This window comes from Lacerta agilis, chromosome 12 (genome assembly GCF_009819535.1).
Source record: "Lacerta agilis isolate rLacAgi1 chromosome 12, rLacAgi1.pri, whole genome shotgun sequence".
Lineage (NCBI taxonomy): Eukaryota > Metazoa > Chordata > Lepidosauria > Squamata > Lacertidae > Lacerta > Lacerta agilis.
In genome coordinates this window covers 43,507,723-43,527,592 of record NC_046323.1, presented here as the reverse complement: position 1 = coordinate 43,527,592, position 19,870 = coordinate 43,507,723, and the positions used below count along the sequence as shown (strand labels likewise).

Sequence of the window (19,870 nt, the reverse complement as noted above, 5' to 3'; positions counted from 1 at the left end):
ACTGGGATGCAACTTCAAAAATGATAGAATGATCTCGATACGAATCCAAGGCAGTCCTTTTAACATCACAGTAATCCAAGTTTATGCACCAACTACCAGTGCTGAAGAAACCAAAATTGATCAATTCTATGAAGACTTACAACACCTTATAGAAATGACACCAAAGAAGGATGTTCTTCTCATTATAGGGGATTGGAATGCTAAAGTAGGAAGTCAAGAGATAAAAGGAACAACTGGCAAGTTTGGCCTTGGAGATCAAAATGAAGCAGGGCAAAGGCTAATAGAGTTCTGTCAAGAGAACAAGCTGGTCATCACAAACACTCTTTTCCAACAACACAAGAGACGACTCTACACATGGACATCACCAGATGGGCAACATCGAAATCAGATTGATTATATTCTCTGCAGCCAAAGATGGAGAAGCTCTATACACTCAGCAAAAACAAGACCTGGAGCTGACTGTGGCTCAGATCATCAGCTTCTTATAGCAAAATTCCAGCTTAAACTGAAGAAAGTAGGAAAAACCACTGGGCCAGTAAGATTCAATCTAAATCAAATTCCTTATGAATACACAGTTGAAGTGAAGAACAGGTTCAAGGATTTAGATTTGGTGGATAGAGTACCTGAAGAACTGTGGATGGAGGCTTGTAACATTATACAGGAGACAGCAACGAAAACCATCCCAATGAAAAAGAAATGCAAGAAAGCAAAGTGGCTGACCAATGAGGCCTTACAAATAGCGGGGGAGAGAAGACAAGCAAAATGCGAAGGAGATCGTGAAAGATACAGGAAATTGAATGCAGATTTCCAAAGAATAGCAAGGAGAGACAAGAGGGCCTTTCTAAACGAGCAATGCAAAGAAATAGAGGAAAATAACAGAATGGGAAAAACCAGAGATTTATTCAAGAAAATTGGAGATATGAAAGGAACATTCCGTACAAAGATTACCACAATTAAGGACAAAAGTGGAAAGGACCTAACAGAAGCAGAAGACATCAAGAAGAGGTGGCAAGAATACACAGAGGAATTATACCAGAAAGATATGGAGGTCTCATACACCCCAGGAAATGTGGTTGCTGACCTTGAGCCAGACATCCTGGAGAGTGAAGTCAAATGGGCCTTAGAAAGCCTTGCTAACAACAAGGCCAGTGGAAGTGATGATATTCCAGCTGAACTATTTAAAATTTTAAAAGAGGATGCTGTTAAGGTGCTGCACTCAATATGCCAGCAAGTTTGGAAAACTCAGCAGTGGCCAGAGGATTGGAGAAGATCAGTCTACATCCCAATCCCAAAGAAGGGCAGTGCCAAAGAATGCTCCAACTACCGCACAATTGCACTCATTTCACACGCTAGCAAGGTTATGCTTAAAATTCTACAAGGCAGGCTTAAGCAGTATGTGGACCGAGAACTCCCAGAAGTGCAAGCTGGATTTTGAAGGGGCAGAGGAACCAGGGACCAAATTGCAAACATGCGCTGGATTATGGAGAAAGCCAGAGAGTTCCAGAAAAACATCTACTTCTGCTTCATTGATTATGCAAAAGCATTTGACTGTGTCGACCACAGCAAACTATGGCAAGTTCTTAAAGAAATGGGAGTGCCGGATCACCTCATTTGCCTCCTGAGAAATCTCTATGTGGGACAAGAAGCTACAGTTAGAACTGGATATGGAACAACTGATTGGTTCAAAATTGGGAAAGGAGTACGACAAGGCTGTATATTGTCTCCCTGCTTATTTAACTTATATGCAGAATACATCATGCGAAAGGCTGGACTGGATGAATCCCCAACCGGAATTAAGATTGCCGGAAAAAAATATCAACAACCTCAGATATGCTGATGATACTACCTTGATGGCAGAAAGTGAGGAAGAATTGAAGAACCTTTTAATGAGGGTGAAAGAAGAGAGCGCAAAATATGGTCTGAAGCTCAACATCAAAAAAACTAAGATCATGGCCACTGGTCCCATCACCTCCTGGCAAATAGAAGGGGAAGAAATGGAGGCAGTGAGAGATTTCACTTTCTTGGGTTCCATGATCACTGCAGATGGTGACAGCAGTCACGAAATCAGAAGACGCCTGCTTCTTGGGAGAAAAGCAATGACAAACCTAGACAGCATCTTAAAAAGCAAAGACATCACCTTGCCGACAAAGGTCCGTATAGTTAAAGCTATGGTTTTCCCAGTAGTAATGTACGGAAGTGAGAGCTGGACCATAAAGAAGGCTGATCGCCGTAGAATTGATGCTTTTGAATTATGGTGCTGGAGGAGACTCTTGAGAGTCCCGTGGACTGCAAGAAGATCAAACCTATCCATTCTCAAAGAAATCAGCCCTGAGTACTCACTAGAAGGACAGATCCTGAAGTTGAGGCTCCAGTACTTTGGCCACCTCATGAGAAGAGAAGAATCCCTAGAAAAGACCCTGATGTTGGGAAAGATGGAGGGCACAAGGAGAAGGGGACGACAGAGGATGAGATGGTTGGACAGTGTTCTTGAAGCTACTAACATGAGTTTGGCCAAACTGCGAGAGGCAGTGAAGGATAGGCGTGCCTGGCGTACTCTGGTCCATGGGGTCACGAAGAGTCAGACACGACTGAACGACTGAACAACAACAACAACAACAAGACCTTTGCCCCTCAATATCTCATGGCGACATGCGTGTTTGTGCTTGCCACTCAATGCGTGCAACACGTGTGGCGTGCGCATCATGTGGCATGAACACGTGATGTGAGCACCGCGCAGTGCCAGTCCCCTCAATCGCTGGGGCAAGCCAGCGTGCCTGGCACCACAAGAGTGGAATAGGAATGTGCAGATATATTGTGAGCTCTACCATGGGTCTTCCTGGAGGCATGTGGTGGCGGTGCGTTTGTAATTTAATGTACAGTGGTACCCCGCTAGACGAATGTCTCGCTAGACGAAAGGCATTCACTAGCGGAAGGCTGTCTCGCAAGACGAATTTTTCAATGGGCTTGCCTCGCAAGACGAATAATTTTCGCGATTCCCCCCCCCCGTCAAACTTCTCTTCCCCCGTTGGTGCTTCGCAAGACGAAATTTTCGCTATACGACAGCACTCGCAGAACGAATTAATTTCGTCTTGCGAGGCACCACTGTATTCCGGTTTTCAACTGTGTACAGGCTTGGAGTACACAAACGGCAGCCAGAATCCACAGGACTCCCGTCGTACTTTCATTTCATAACTGTTTCAAAAGGCAGCATGACACGGTTTGGTTCTGGGCCCCACGGTGCTCTCTGGCACCTGCGCCACCAACAAGGGTCCCCTGAAGAGTTCCCTATATCTGTGTGAGGTGGCGATGAGGTCAGCAGCAGTGCAGCCAATCCAGCGCTCCTATTGAAGCGTTGGCACCTTGTTGAGCTCTCCCCCTCACTGAGGCCGCACTCCTCTCTCTCTTGGTAAGCCACAGTGACACAGACAATGGGAGATCAAGTAAACTTCCCCATGCTGCTAACTGGGTCCAATTGGGCCAGAAGAAACTGAGCTATTTTACAAGTTTGTGGGGGAGATAGTTCAGATGTTTGTTTGTTTTTTGTCCATTTCTGATCTTAACCAGGGACAATCAGTCCATTACCATCTGGGGTAACTTCACACTTGTTGCTAGCAAAGCTATGTGGGCAGAACCCCTATTTGTTTGACTTACGGCGCCTATTCTGGCACCTCAAAGAGGATTCAGTCCACGTACAGGACTCCAGACCAGGCTTTCTCCCCCCCCCCCCCCGCCAGTTGATTTTAGGCCAAAGGCACCATTAGAAACCTGACACACAAGAATCCCGAAAAGACAATCAATTATTATTTTTTAAATTTATATTTTTAAAAAGTCTGGCAACGCTGGTAATTATGCACGTACTGAAAAATGAGTAACTTTCTGGCTCGACTGGATGCGGAATTCATACCAATGGCAAAGGACAGCCGAATAAATTACTTCTTTTGCTCCAGTGCGATGTTTTTGGGCCTGTTCCAGAGACGAAGGGCAAAGGTCCATCTTTCCCTCACTTGTGGAAAATATCTGAAAGATGTTGATAGGAAGGTTGCTTCTCTTCGTGTACACACACACACTACTGATGAACGTTCCCCTGCTGGTGCTAGAGAGTGAGCTTGTCATCATAGGCTAATGGTGTGAGTCCGGAATCACAACAGTTAGGCTGTGGCATCCTTTCTTCTATAGCACCAGCGCTCTTTGCATTGTGAGCTCTGAGCTTCAACCTGCACTATCTAGGGCCTAGGCAAATGTGCATGCACGCATTGCCATGGACCCAGAAGTGGAATGAAAAGAGGCAAAAACAGCCCTAAAAAGTGTAAAAATAGCACAAAAATAGTGTCTAGCAATCCCACAATCCTTTGCAAGTGCAACCCCAGGAGTCTTTGCACCAACCTTTGAGGCCTGTGGAGAGTTTGAGTTTGAGCAAAGAGGTTTGAAGGGAGTGATTGTGGCGGATTTTTGGTATTTTAAGAGGTGTAGAGGGTGTTTGCTGGTTTTTTCAATAGTGTCCCCAATATACACAATTCTACTTACCGGTAAATGTGTGGTGCCTGAGAATGTACTCCTCCCCGCTAAATAGGGAGTTGCCTATATTTGAATGGACTTTTCAATGCATTTCAACTTTCATACAGTGGTACCTCTGGTTGTGAATGGGATCCATTCCGGAGGTCTGGCTGGATCCCAAGGTTTTCGCAACCTGAGGATCACTGTTACACGCATGCGAGCGGGGCGGTAGACTGCTTCTGCGCATGCGTGTGTGGTGAAACACTTCCGGGTTTGCTGCTTTCACAACCTGAAGTTTACGTTACCCAAGGTGCTACTGTACAATGGTACTTTGGTTTGCATACATCTTGGTTTGTATTTTGGATTACAAACACGTCAAACCCAGAAGTGTGTGTCCTGGTTTGCAACCTTTTTTTGGATTACAACCCTTTTTCTTTCTTTTTTTTGGATTACGAACAAATTTTTTTAGGAGGCCCCATTGGTGAAAGCGCGCCTTGGGTTACAACCTGTTTTGGTTTACAAACGGACCTCTGGAACGGATTATAGTTGTAATCCAAGGTACCACTGTATTTTAAAATGGCTGTTACCTCTCACCAATCTGCTGCAAACCTGCTGGTAAGAACCAAGGAAATGAATTTTTAAAGTAAGCATTTACTAAGATTTTTTGCACACAGGCGCATACACGGTAAAATCTCCCCACACTTTTCAGCTTATAATTCTAAGAGTTGTATAGATACTTCATATTACTGCTGCGTGTAAAAAGAAAAATGTAACCCAAAATTAATTCCAGTGAACCTGGTAATAAAAAGATGCAACTATAAAACGTCATGAGGGCAACTGGAATCGTTAATGTGCAGCTTAGGGCTATCCAAAGTATGTGAACAATCATTTCAGGCTTGATTTGTGTATCTTTTGGCAATTAGCCTTGTTATTATTATGGAAGAAATTGGAAAAAGAAAAAGAAATATCCCAAAGTGATTTATTAACATGGAAAAAATATGTTTTTGCTATTAGAAACACATACAGGACAAAAATATTGTACTCAGCTCGAATGCTGGCAACACTAAATATAGAAACTTACTTTTGGACATCCTTATAATTTCTGTATTTAAAAAACCCCACACTTTAGGTTTTCTTATATACTGGGACTGCCACTCTATGCACAACAATCTGAGAATTAGCCTTTACTTATGATTGAACAGGGAGAGGATTGTGCTGTGAGTTTCTGTTGACAAATTGACCAATGTGAGTCACATGTCACTTCCAGACCATTTATCAGTAGCAAAACCAGCTCAGCACTTCTCCTAAATGGTCTATAGCAAAGACCCCGCTGACAACCCAAGCCGGAGGGTCCCAAACAACCTTCTGGAAATTACTATACAGTATTTAGACAGCTGTGTTGTGTTGCTTCTTGAATCACTTTGGGGGGGTGGGAATAGGGGTAGCTCTGGGGAGGCACAAACATGCTTGAAAGCTCTGTCTAATGTGGGGTTTATATTGGCTCCGCCAAGATACAAGCACATGCATATTAACGGACAGCTTCCCTTTAAGCAACATTCATACCCAGTCCTCCCCCCCCCAAAAAAAAATGTTTAGGGGTACTCTCATTTTGACTCAAGAAAAATAAATACAGTTAATGGACTAAAGTACAAAGATTCACAAAATGTTTAGGGGTATGCGTCTCCCTGCACCCCCCCCCCCCCGGAAAAAAGGCATTGTTCATACCAAACTCTCCAACTGGCTTTTAAAACAGTCCTATCTTAGCTGGAAGCCTGGCTGACGGACTTTAGGAATCAAGGATGGGGAACCAGCTGTTGTTGGACTCCAACTCCCATCAGCCCCAGTCAACATGGCCGGTGTTCAGGGACGACGGCAGCTGTAGTCCAACAGGTTTCCCATCCCTGCAATAACTGCTGCTCCACTAGGAAAGAGGAGATGCAACGGCAGGAAAGCACCTGTACTCTGGAGGACCCCAGAATGCTGGCAGAAAACTTCACTGGCATGGAAAACTCTACCTGCTGTGGGTGTTCTGCTGGCAGTAGGCCTTAGTGTCTAAATCAGGGCACTTGCTGAGTGGCCCTGGATCCAAAACACCCTAATTTCTTTAAGATGCCCAAAGCAAGGGCTAATTTCCCTTCTGTTAGATTTTTTTAAAGTCAAATTAAAGAAACAAAAGGGGGAAAGCATATTTTTCTGCTCTGGCCACAGGGGTAGTAAGTAACAGGAACTCTTTTATGGTTTCTCCTCCCCACCCCCTCTATAGGATTACCCTCTTAAGCTCCCATCCCATACACACCTAACCTGAGAGTATACCCCACTTCTGGGGCTTACTTCTGAGTCAACAGGGATAGGGTTGTGCCACACAGCAATTAAAGCTGTTGGTGAGGGTTGGCAGAGAGGAGAATTTGTGTCCCACTCTTCTTCGGAAGAGTTGGGGGGCAAAAGACAAGGCTATCTTTTTTTGCGCAGCGAAAATCTGTTCCCACAAGGTGTAGTGATGGCCGCCAAATTGTACAGCTCTGAACAGGGATTAAGACAGATTTCATGGAGGAGAAGGTATCGATGGCTACTCTTGGCATGATGCCTAGATATTACCTCAAGTCTGAGAGGGGGTATGCCTCTGAATATCAGTTGAGGGAGGTGATAAGCAGGAGAGAGCTATTGCACTCATGCCCTGCTTGTGAGCTTCCCATAGGCATGTGGTTGTGTCAGGGAACTGTCACCTGGCCCGCTTTAGCATACAGAGAGCCCCGGTGCCTTTTGAGCAGCAGCACATCTTCCAGCGTGAAGAGCAGCCACACCTCCAGTGGGGATGAAGGGGAAGGAGCCAGCCGGGAGAGGAGAGGGCTCGGGGATGCTGCTGAGAGCCCCAGCACATCACCTCGTCCGGCTGGTCAGGAGGGAAGCACGCCATTTCCGGCGCCCCAATTGTGCAGAGGAGTGAAACACAAGGAGGGTAGGAAGAGATTTGGGGTGCCCAAGCTCTTATGCTGGGGAAGGAGCCGGAAGGGGCCACTCCCGAATTCTGCCAGCGACTGAGACAGACATGCTTTCTGTAGCTCTGCATTGTAAATAGTTTGCACAATAAAACTGCCGAAAGACTGTTTGGGTTCCTGCTTCATTACTCGTGAGCACCATCACACAAACCTTACAGGTTGGCCAAAGATGGACTAGATGGATCTTTGATCAGATCCAGCAGGTATCTTCTAAAGTACTTAGAAGTTCTAGGGAGTTCCAGCAGTGTTTTGCCTTTAACAGTTCTCTTGTGGGCGGAAGGTAGAGAAGTCAGTGCTTAGATAAATCCTTTAACTTCACCTCTGGAGTTGTTCGCTTGCTGCGGGCTTTGTGATTGCTAAGCATGCTCTAATCCTGAAATCTATACGAGGTAATCCACACAGTTTTTGGACCCGTAGCAAACCATAAAAGCAACATGATTGCATCTCCATTTAAAACAAAGTTCCCCACGGCCTCAACTAAAGCTCTATAAATAGGAAACGTTAGGAGGTCACAACACCCCCCCTAGTTTCCTAGCACTTCCATGTCCTTTTAAAAATGCTCACTGAAGCGATTATTTAGCTTTGCTGCAGTCAGATACGCTTTCAAGCCAGCAAATGCCATGAATGAATGAGTTAGACGTTTAGACATTCCATTTAGACAGAATACCGAACCATGGTTTGGCATTATGTGAATAAGCAGTGAGGAGTCTCAGTTCGCATACTTATCCCACTGCACACTGATCCTGCTTTGAAACAAACCATAGTTTATCATTTCATCCATACTCTGCTAGCCCAAACAAACCTAGGATCAAATCCTGGCTTGCGATCCTGGTTTGCAGGGCAAGTGCTGGTTCGGACAGTCAATCCCCATTCCCAAGGAACTCTGGGAATTGTCAACTTCTGAGAGGAATAGGATTCCCTTAAACTACAGCTCCCAGGATATTTTTGGGGGGAGCCATGACTGTTAAAAGTGGTATCATAGCATTTAAACACATGGTATGAATGCGACCTAGGACTAGGAAGACCCAAATTCAAATCCTCACTCAGTCAAGAAAGCTTACTGGGTTACCTTGTACCAGTTGCTATATTTCTTGGCCTAATATAAATACAACAATTAAACTGAAAATAAATAAAGTGAACCAGCACAGCAATTAGGCTTTCTCATTTTTCTCTGTGATTGCAAGGAACCCGCAGGCTTGTATTGGCTCTCAACCCACCCTTCCAATTGGCTGGCAACCTTATAATCCTTGTCAAATAAAGATGTTCTTGCCAATTTAAAAAATAATAATCCTATAACAGACTCTTTTAAAATTCTGACTCACAGCACGCAGTCTAATTCAATTCATTGCTACTGATCCATTTTCTTTTGCAGGCAGATATATGTTTACTTTTCTGTTTCAAACCCTTTGCTGTATTTATTGTCTCCCTACTGAGAAGAATGAAAGATCATATATTTACACTGTGAGCAGATGGCCTTGGTTGAGGCACTGACTTGTGGGAAATGTTTCACTTCTGTATTTGCTTTGTGATAATCTTCTGTTCCATTGCACTTAAAGCCATAGTGAAAAATTGTTTTAAAAGCAGAGACAGGAAAGGAATGGAATCAGCTGCCTCCTTCCAAGCACTTTTTCCTCATCTTAAAAATGTAATCATTGCCCCATAAGACATTTTATCATTAAAAAAAAAAAATCCAAACATCTTCTCGTACTGCAAGGAAATCCTGCGGAGTCTCAGTATAGCCCTACAACTAAGTTCTTCAACCACAGTTACTGGACGACAGCTCCCATGATCCTCAGACAGGTCAGGGATGATGGAGTTGTAGTACAACAGCATCTGGTAGACTCAAGGTTGAAAAGCTATAGTGTAGACAGTACTGAACTATATGCAGGGTGAGCTCAATTTGCTGTGTGAGATGAAGATGGCATCACCCCTCTTCCTCCATGGACCAAAACCAACTTTTAATCTGATTTCAGCACTGGTGATGAGACAACATCTTCCACCAAGGCTACCTCAGAGGCACAGAACAAATTGCTTAGCACACAGTTGTTCTCCAACACCTCACTGTTGCCTGCCCCTCAGCTATATGCCACCTTAAGCGCCTGCCTCATTCTGCCTACTGGTAGGGACAGCCCTAGCTAGATGGCCCAATGGTCTGATTTGGTACAAGGCAGCTTCCGATATTCCCATAAGGGACCTACTAGCACTGCACCGTGCTATTTGCTGCTCCCCATTGCCCCTGCCCCTTTAGAGGGGTAGAATGACATCATTGGGGCGTAAGGAATGTCTTTTCATTTGTGGTGGGAGTTTCCACTGGTGAAAGAGTTCTGGTCTAATGTGTATATACTGTCTTAAAGACTACCAGACAAATGATCCCACAGCGCTCACTTCTAAAGATATGAGATGGTCATATTCAAAAACTGCAAGCCAAAGCATTAGTGATGTGGCTTCTGGCAGCAGCTAGGATATCCACAGCACCAAAGTGGAAGACTTGTAAGGCCTTCAGATATCTCTGTGGTATGAAAGTGAACGGAACCTGGCAAGGGCAGAAAATAGAAAGGTTTCCAAAGACTTAGAAGACCCGTAACATTTTTTTAATACTGTGTAGTCAGATTCTATCATTTATACCATCACAACTAACTTCCAGGATGCTGTACTGGCACCGTATGCAGGAAATAGGGACATCTAAATGTTTCTACCAACAGATGTCCCCCTCACATCTTCTGATTTTGTTGAGAAATTTAAGAGAACGGATGTGTCATTTCTTTGTCATTTCTGATATTTTTGTATTTTTACATTTGTTTTTGTATGTTTATTTTATGTATAATGGAATAGAATAAAAGTAATTTACTAATAACAGTAAGTAATCATGGAAATACAGCAGGCTGGCAGGGGGTGTGGTAGATGGAAATACCAATGCTGGCCATGAGAAGGGACCTTCCTTTCATTTGCAGCCAGCATGGAAATGGAGGCTAGAAGCATCTTAACAGACTCCTTTCAATTGCAGGCCAGTAGCTTTTGTGGACTTATCTGCAAGGCTACAAGATTGAATCACTCTTTTCTTTTCACTCTCTAAGTTGTCTTCTTACCTTTAAAACCCACGGTTTTGGCATTTTTTAAAATCTCCATGCACCTTATTTCCTCTTTATGAAGCTCCAGCTGCAATCTGCATTCTGGGTGAATCCCGTTTACCTGTTAAAGTTAACAAAGGACATATATTAATAACACTAAGCACACCTAATCATTTTTATTAGGTTTTTCAAGAATAAGTTAATTGCATTAGCACTGGAAGTTATATGCTGAATAAAGTATGCTGATACAATTGCATTACACTATTACCCTCGCTTAGCAAACGAACGTGCAGAGAACCACTGTAACAAATAAACAAACTGGCTGAACCAAAACTAAATCTCCCTAACCAACAGACCCTTTGCTTCCAAGTGTCATTAGAATGTATCATTTTACTCCTCAGCAGGTACGTGTAGCAAAGAAATAACAATTTACATGCAAATCACGATGCATACCAAAACATATGAAATCTACCGAAAGAGCAGTTTACATCAAGATGTTCATTCATTCCAATGGGACTACTCTGAGTAAGACTAGCACTGGGTACAGCCCAATGCCATTTGGGCTTGAAAACAACCACTGGTGTCAAAACATATATTTTAGTTCTATAGCAGAAACTGAGGAATCCTTGAAATGCCAAGAAGGTACTGATAACCAGCTATGAAGGCTGTGGTTTTTCATTTTAATGGGTAACTGTCTGATATTGCAGGTTGAAAACAACACACTGGTTGACCACAGGGAGTCATTAACTTCTCCAGCCCAGATCCTAGAGAAATCTCTCAGGTCAAAGAGGCACGGGACACAGCTCCAAAGAAAGATATGGAGGAAACTGCTGCTGTCCAAGGTAGCCTGAATAATCCCATTACATGGATGCCTCACCTAGGCCCCTCAATAACTCCTCCAACCTTATCCCAAGTCCTCACCACCACCACCACCACCACCACCACCACCACCACCACCCCCCGCATCACCCTCTGGGCCTCAGGAGCAAAGGTGTTATTAGAATAGTGCATAGCCTAGTTGGCTGCCAGAAGGCTCTGTCACCAGAGCTTTACTTGGAAGGAAAGATCTATTTGGGAGGAACAACCTTACTTGGGGATACAAGGAAGATCCAGCTGCAAGCACTGACTCAGCAGAGGACCTTCTCTGGTTTGACAGCTTCCTTTGAGGCTCATTAATGCCTTTGTTTGAGCTCTGGCCTCCACAACCAGGTGCCAGTAGTGGCCACAGGGTATCTCCCAGGGGGCTGGGGTCAAGGCATTGTGGCTAAAGACACCTAGTGAGCTCATGGCAGAAACAAAATCCAAAACCACTGACTTTCTGGTTCACCATTCAGTCTCTTAACTGCTGCACTTACTACGTTGTCAGTACCTAAAGTTCCCCAAACTAGGCTTTAAATGTAGGCAGCCTGGTTGCTCCCAATCAATGCCAATGGGAACTTTGAAAACCGCACTCTTCTGTACAAAGAAACATCCTTGATTGCTGCCTTGAACATTCACGAGTGAACAATGCCACTACAGTTGGCAATCACTAGTCACCACGGGGATATTTGAAAATATTGATTGAAGTGACTCACAGCTTTTCAGAGTAACTTGAAAATTATTATAAATGAAAAAAATGTACATTTTTGTTATCAAAAGAGAACCTAGCTAACTATGGAGCAGGGTGGAAGAGAACCCATCTAGTGTGATAAGAACAAAGTATCACAAATTTTAATGTGACAACTTTTTATTCTTCTCCCCTTTCCTTGTACATCTTATTTCTTAAATGCTATAAAGTGGGAAAACCCACTGTAGTGTGCAAGCATTTCTGTTATTCTTTGTATTAATTATTCTTCTGAACTGGAATGGTTCATTGGTTGCATTAAGGCAGGGGTCAGCAAGTTTTATCATGCTTGGGCCAGCATGGATCACATGCGCGACTGCAATTTTTTAGTATCTGCGTCTGTGCAGATGCGATTTTTGGCACCACAGAAGCAAGTCCCCATGCTGTGCTGCGCCAGTTTAGTGCAGCGCGCGAGCAGACAACTCAGTTCAGGGGTGGCTCAGGGGCAGGTCAAACGACCTCCGTGGGGCGCTTCCAGCCCATGGGCCTTAGGTTGCTAACCCCTGCGTTAAGGTGTCACAATACACAACCAAACCATGGTTTATTGTGACAAGAACAATTCTAGCCTCTACCTGAGCTTACATACTCTTCCTCCCTGCCCTTCCATCAGCATTGCCACAAGGACTGTGGACATGTTTGAGATTTTTTCTTGGAAATACAAAGTGGTATAGAAATGAAATTCATCATCATCATCATTATCTGAACCCAACAAACAGTGGTTAGTCTTAACTATAATGTATTGAAACAAGCCAGCTTCTAAACACAGTTAAGGAGTGTAGACTGAGATTAACCACAGTTTGGGCTTCAGCCATAACATTAAATATATAAGCCTTAAATACATTAAATATATAAGGTACAGTGCCGGGGGGGGGGAAATATGGCAACCATGAAAAAATAGTGGTTTCTAATGCTAGTTTCCTTTTCCAAGTATCTTTCTTGGATCACAATTTTCTAATGTGTGGCCCAGTTCCTTTTAGGACTGAAAGTGTACAGAGAATAGTTTTTCTCCCTCTTGCATGGAGCTAGAATTTGTGTGCCTCCAATGAAGACTGGAAGATTCAGGGCAGATAAAAGACATTTCTTTCTCATGCAGCAGATGAACTATGGAACTCGTTCCCACGGAAAGCAGCTATGTCCAGCAATGCAGATGGCTTTGAAAGAGGGTTAGACAAATTCATTGTCAGAGGCAGTAACGCTTCTGAATACGACTTGCTCACATCCTGCTTGCAGGTTTCCCACAGGCATCTGGTTGGCCACTGTGAGAACAGGATGCTGGAGTAGGTGGATTATTGGCCTGATCCTGCAGGTTCTTATTAAGATTACTTAAGAGAATCACAAAACAAAACATAGATGCAGCTTTGTGTACCACTAGTGAACTTTAATCCTCAGTGTTTATCATTTGTCGATTAAACAAATGTCTAAAAATATTCTTTTAAAAAAATCTTTAAATCACATGATTTAAATGTTCTCTAAACAGTGATTTAGCAATGAAGCTCAGGGTGCTGTTTGAAAGATATACATCAGCTGCGGAAATTGCAGATGATGTGCAATGCCCCCTCTCGCTTTATTCCAGGCATGCTGCGTTGTGCAAAAGCATTCATTTCCCAACAAATAAGCCAGTTTGAATCATATGCACTTTATGAAAGGCCTTTGGGCACCAAGTGATCTAATGAATTCACAGTGTTGCGTGCTTGGAGTCTGGAGTGATTTCCTTATGCACATTTATGAAGAAATATCATTTTGGATAGCAGGGTATACAAATTGGCATTCTACAAGCCATCGCATAGGATGAACTGCAGCCATTAACAGTTCACTACTTGGGGGGGGGGGGACACCTTCCAGGGATAGGGAAAAGCAATTTGGAAGCAATCCAACATTTTTAACTGGCATCATTTACCAAGCTTGGTTAATAACAGGTGGTTCCTGCTGTTGCAAGATCCTTTTGTGCATTTCCGCCTGATGTGCAAATTAAACAGCAGTTCGATAGTGCTCAGTTCGGCAGCACATATACTGAAATTGGAACGATATAGAGAAGATTAGCCTGGCAAAACAGCAGTTGGATAAATCACACTTAACTACTTTCGAGTCCTGAAATATTTGATCCTATAGTATGTTGCAATAATACAGTCAGGAGTCAGGAATGTGGAAAAACTGCTGTGCCAGAGTAACAACATAGCCTGCATTTTTTTCGCTGGGCATCACACACACAGGTGATGATGTGTGGCATAAACCTTCGCAGAGGACTGATGGAGGGATGAGGACTCACAGGGATGATTCACCCATATGGCATCCCAAGATCCAGTCAGAATAAGGAATGCTAGGCTAAACGGACCAATGACCTCACTAGAAAGCAGCTCCACGTGTTCATTATAAAACAGAAGGGAAAGCAAACACGTGAAAATAGAGGAGTTAAAAAGCCAAGCTACACATAACTTAAGACAAGGGCTTTGGGTCACTTCTCAGATTATATACATTGGTTTGCTTCTGCAGGAGCACTCAGCAAAGTGCTTCAGCCAGTTCCTTATTTCTGGCAAGTACACAGGAGGCTGCTGTCTCCTGAGTAAGACCACTGGTCCATCTTGCTCAGTACGTAGACATGTTGGGGAGCTGAACTTGGACGCAAAGCTGATGTGCTGCCACTGAGCTGCCCTTCTTCTGCATGATGCCCGCAATTGCAAACACATGCTTCTGTTTACAAGACAGCCCCTTATCCAGGGTTTGCCCTATGTTTGCCAGAGTACAAAGGACCACCTGGGAGAGAAAGTGTGAGGGAGATATCGGAAGGATTTGAAAAGAAAGTTAAGAGCAAAGCAGAAGTCTAGGAGGCTAGAAGAAGCCAAAAGAGCAATCAGGAAGATATAAAGCTTAAGGCAAGAAGCCATGCATTTTTAAACATTAGCTTCCTTTGGGCATAACTATATATTCCTGTAATTTTTTTTAATTAAAAAAAATACACTTTAAAAATTCACTTTACCTTTGAATCCAATTGATAAACTCAATAAACCCTATCGATCCGAAGCTTTCTATCGACACACTGTTCATTTTACTGAACAGTGAAAAGAAAAGTGTGCGGATTTGTGAATATGTGAATCCTATTGATAAACGTAAGCATAGGCATGCATGCCAAAACTTTGGGGTGGGGGAGGTAAAATTCCTAATCAGAAAAGCACTGCAGTCATGGCTCGGAAGGTGCAGAATAACTTTTCTTTGAGGTCTGCAAAGAAAACGTTGTCTCAGAACCTCTAAGGAGTCCTGAATGCTTTGGGGCAGTCTGCCTTTTACGTTTTCCGTGGGTGAAGCTTAAAGGGCTGTTTCTATTAAAGTGGTGAGTGCATGCAATAAAAACTAAACTGACCGCAAGGTGATTAAAAAGGAAAAGGACACTTTCTGTCCTTCTCAACAACATTCACACATATTCCAACTCTCCAGTTCTATGCTTCTGCGTTAACACCTATCTCATAGGGTTGTTGTGAGGATAAACGCAAGAGGGGGCGTATACCACCTCGAGCTCTTTGGAAGAAAGAGGTGATGGTGTAGGGGAGAGAAGGGACTCCGAACAGAATGGAGAGAAAATTGTATGACTATTCTTTTTGTCCTTACTAGCCAATGCCTAGTCAACAAGCTCAAGAGGAAAAAAACACACACTTGCAACACGCTTCAAGTAATAAGACTGGTTTCTGCATGCAAATTATAATGTCTGCAGCAGCCCCCAAGGCTTTTCCTCCCGACTAGTAACTTGAAAAGGATGTGCAAAAGCATTTCTAGGATTAGAAAGACCATGCATTAATGAAGTGGCTTTGCCATTAAGTACCACAAAGCAGGAGGTTCAAAAGGGGAATGTTTTTTTCTTCCTCCATTTCTGTACATCATTAAATAAAAAAATAACAAATAAAAACCAGTAGGCATTGTTATGCCTTTTTTGCTCTAGGTGCAACAATATTTGAAGTCCAATACTGGGTGTTGGTATACGAGATGTGTGAACTGGGCTGTATGCTTTGCAAGGCGAGTCTCGCATTCCTTGCACTAATATTAAGATACCCATCTGCAGCTGCTTTCCAGCTGCTTCCTGGTGTGCAGTGTGAAAACACAAGTATTTATTATGTATGTTCTTGCACTTATACCCATGCTTTTCTTCTGTCACAAAACACAAGGTGGCATAGATACGGTTCCCTAGATGGCATGGCAAAATCACGACTGCCTTTTTAAAAATTATTTTTTGTGTAACTTTGGAGCACTTGATCCAGAATTATCATTATTACACCCAAGTTTCAGGTTCAGAATTACTAATACAGGCTCAAATTTCCATTCCAGCTATAAATGTCTATTGGGGGAAAAACTTCACATATTTGCCATTCTTAATAATTTTGATTTTGACGAGAAAAGGCTTGACATTTGTTGCAGGGGGAAACCAATCTGCATAAAATTATCTTGAGGGTGCAGAGCATAATATTTAGCCTGGAGGCTAGTTCGACTGCGTGAACAGCACTGGAGGCATTGCCATCAGGAGTACTTCTGTTTACAGCAGTGACAGGACTAATTCATGCTGTCTGCTTTGTCCTGATCTTTCTCAATGAATTACGGTGAGATCCAGAAGTTTACAGAGGCGGGGAACACCTCAGAGGAATTATGGGTGATGCCGTACTTCATCCTTTGTAGTCCTGCCATGGTTGTGGGTGGAAGATGTGTGGCTCCTCTTTCTATAATGCTGAAATATTGTGATTCTTACTAGGTTCCTCTCTCCATCCAAACGTGAATCTGCTTTTCAGTCATGCTTTGCCAGTCATATCTGCAGTGAAGCGTTTGTTGCTACAATTCATTGCCCCCTCACAATCCACAACGCTCAAGTTCACCAAGCAAATTCACCTGCTTTCACGACTGGGCTTAAGATCCGTTACAACAAATTAGTTACCAGCCTATCAAACAGGGAGGTTAAAGAGGGTGAGCCCCGCACACTTTGTTGCCTAAATGAGTGGGGCAGCAATGCTAGTCTGTGCTGCTATCTCCTAAGTCCAGGAATATTTCGCATGTGCCGCTGAGCAGTTCTGACCCATTTCCACCCAGTTATACCTGCAGTGGGGACTCCCATGCTAAGTCAGCACTGGGAACAAGCTCACACTTTCCTCCCACAATTTTATGGAGTTTGCTCTATGCTCCTCATTTGTTACTGGCAATGTTAAAGATCCAAGTGGATCGATTTGAGAACAGAGAGCCACCTATAGCTTAAAAAGAGCAGTCACCCAGGGAGGGGATCATATGAACGCAGGGTAGGGAGAGAAAAGAGACATTATTCACTGTGCCCTTTTTAAATAAAGGGGTGCCGTGGGAATCCACGCGTCCTGTGGTTGCTCTGCGGTGAACTGCGGGAAAGGTACTTTGCACATGCTCAGAGACTACCCCCGCTTTATGATATCAGCACCCGGGTGAGGGAAGCAGGTGCAGGGGTTGGGGTTGGGGGGACTCCACAGGAAACCAAACAAACCCAGAGTTACTCACCAGCCCCAAAGTCCACCAACCGATCGAGAAGAGAAGGGCCGGCAAGTTCATCCCAGCCAAGTGCCGGAGGGGCACGATCAGCTCTCCGGGGCCGGGGGTCTCGGCGGGCTCCGCGGGCTTCCGAAGGTGCAGAGATCCCCCAGCAGAAACATAAGGTCGCCGAGCGGGCGCTTCCCGTCTCCTGGCGCGCAGCTGACTCCGCGGGCGCGCACGTGGGCCGCTCCCGTCGCGCCTCCCGCTCGCGGCACGAGTCCTCGGTCCCTCGTCGCCGGGACTGCGGCTCCTGCCTCCGTCGCTTCCCAGCCCAGACTGGCTCCCCGGCACGCTGGACTGCGCGCTACTGTTCACCCACCCAGGACTCCTCCTCTCCGCCTCCGGCTTTCTCCTGCTGCCTCTCCTCCTCCTCCTCCTCCTCCTCCTGCCCTCGATCTGGTTCTTACATTGGCGCCCTGGAGTTGCTGCTTGTGTGCTGCGCGGCAGGCAGAAATACAACAGGTGATGCATTTTAAATTTTTATTCTGGGGCTGGGCTTCTTAAGATTAGGGGCAGGGATAAGTAACTTATTGGACTACAACTCCCTCCCCAAAACACCTGAGAACTGTAGTTTGTTAAGGAACCTGGGAATTGTAGCTCTGTGAGGAATAAACTACAGTTTGTGGGATTCTTTATGGGGGTGCTTCCATGGGCATAGCTGGGATTTATTTTAGGGGAGCAGGCTTTATGTAGGGGGGGGCAGAACCAAGTTATCTGCGACACAATGAGTCAGTTAGTTAAGTATTTTTATTTGTTTACTTCATGGCTACGCCCTTCAAATGTGTGAGGTGTACACAGTCTCTCTCCATTTTGCAGCCTAGCTTACCTCTCTGGATGGTTGTTGAAGAGCTCAAATGGGAAGATGTCAGAGGAGGCCTGAGGCGGATTTAAGGGAGCACAACCGCTACAGGGGACAATGCGGAAGGTGAGAGGAGGGAAGGGCCAAATTTTGGCACCTCAAAGGTGCCCTGCTGAAATTTGAAATCCCACAGTCTGCCACTGCGCACTGTCCTTCTGTGGCGCTTGGAGACGGGAGAATCAGATACAAGTATGACGGGTACAATTAATGATTGTATTGAAGCACAGTGTCAAGAAGTATGGGGTCCAGATCAAGGGAAGTCATAGTCCCACTCTATTCTGCCTTGGTCAGACCACACCTGGAATACTGTGTCCAATTCTGGGCACCACAATTTGAGAAGGATGTTGACAAGGTGGAACGTGTGCAAAGGAGGGCAACCAAGATGATCAAGGGTCTGGAAACCAAGCCTTATGAGGAATGGTTGAAAGGTCTGGGTATGCTTAGTCTGGAAAAGAGGAGACTGATAGGAGATATTATAGCCATCTTCAAATATTGTTTTCTCCTGCTCTGGAGGGTAGGACTCAAACCAGTGGCTTCAAGTTACAAGAAAGGAGATTCCGACTAAATGCCAAGAAGAAAATTCTGATAGTAAGAGCTGTTTGACAGTGGAACTGTCTTCCCCAGGAACTTGTGGGCTCTCCTTCATTGAAGGTTTTAAAGCAAATGTTGGGTGGCCTCTGTTATGGATGCTTTAGCTGAGATTCCTGCATTTCAGGGGGTTGAACTAGATGACCCTTGGGGTCTATTCCAACTCTACATTTCTATGACTCTTTGAATGCCCATGAGAATGCACAGATAACTTTACATTCACTTCTGAGGGCCAATGTTCTTGACGCCACTTGTGGCAGCTGCACCGTACATCTAAAGCACATTGAAAGTTGTGGTTTGTTAAGGGTGCTGGGAACTGCAGCTCTGTGAGGAGCAAACTACTGTTCCCAGGATTCTTTGGGGGAAGCTATGAGCTTTAAATGTACAGTGTGTCTGCAGCAGGGCCAGCTCAAGACATTTTGATGCCTGAAGCGAAGGGCAAGATGGCACCCTCCCCCAAGACACAACCAAAAGCCAAATTGACTGCTAGTTGAATCTTGCTCCAATACAAGTGAAAGGAATGGATCTTCCACTACATTTGAGGGAAGCAGGCTAGCGTAGCAGGTACAAGGCAGGCCACGCCATATGGCATGCACAGCTCTGTCCCTTCCACGCCACTCAGCACCTGCCACCTGAGGCAGCTGCTTCACTCTGCCTCATGATAGGGCCAGCCACGGTACACAGCCTTTTTCTCTTTTTCCAATGTTGGCTGACTGGAGCTGGCTTTTTGCAACTA

The 19,870-nt window shown here is 44.5% G+C and overlaps 1 protein-coding gene across 1 annotated transcript in view; it reads right to left on the bottom strand.

Moving 5' to 3' along the window:
• The window catches only part of VIPR2 (vasoactive intestinal peptide receptor 2), a 47,871-nt gene extending 29,927 nt beyond the window's left edge, over window positions 1–17,944 (bottom strand). Inside the window, exons 1-2 of the mRNA XM_033166106.1 lie at window positions 17,655–17,944; window positions 10,577–10,679 (exon numbers count right to left, since the gene is read on the bottom strand). Coding sequence (XP_033021997.1) covers window positions 10,577–10,679; window positions 17,655–17,705 — 154 coding nt within the window. The 5' untranslated portion in view covers window positions 17,706–17,944. The remainder of the gene's footprint in view (window positions 1–10,576; window positions 10,680–17,654) is intronic.
• Window positions 17,945–19,870: the final 1,926 nt, after the last annotated feature.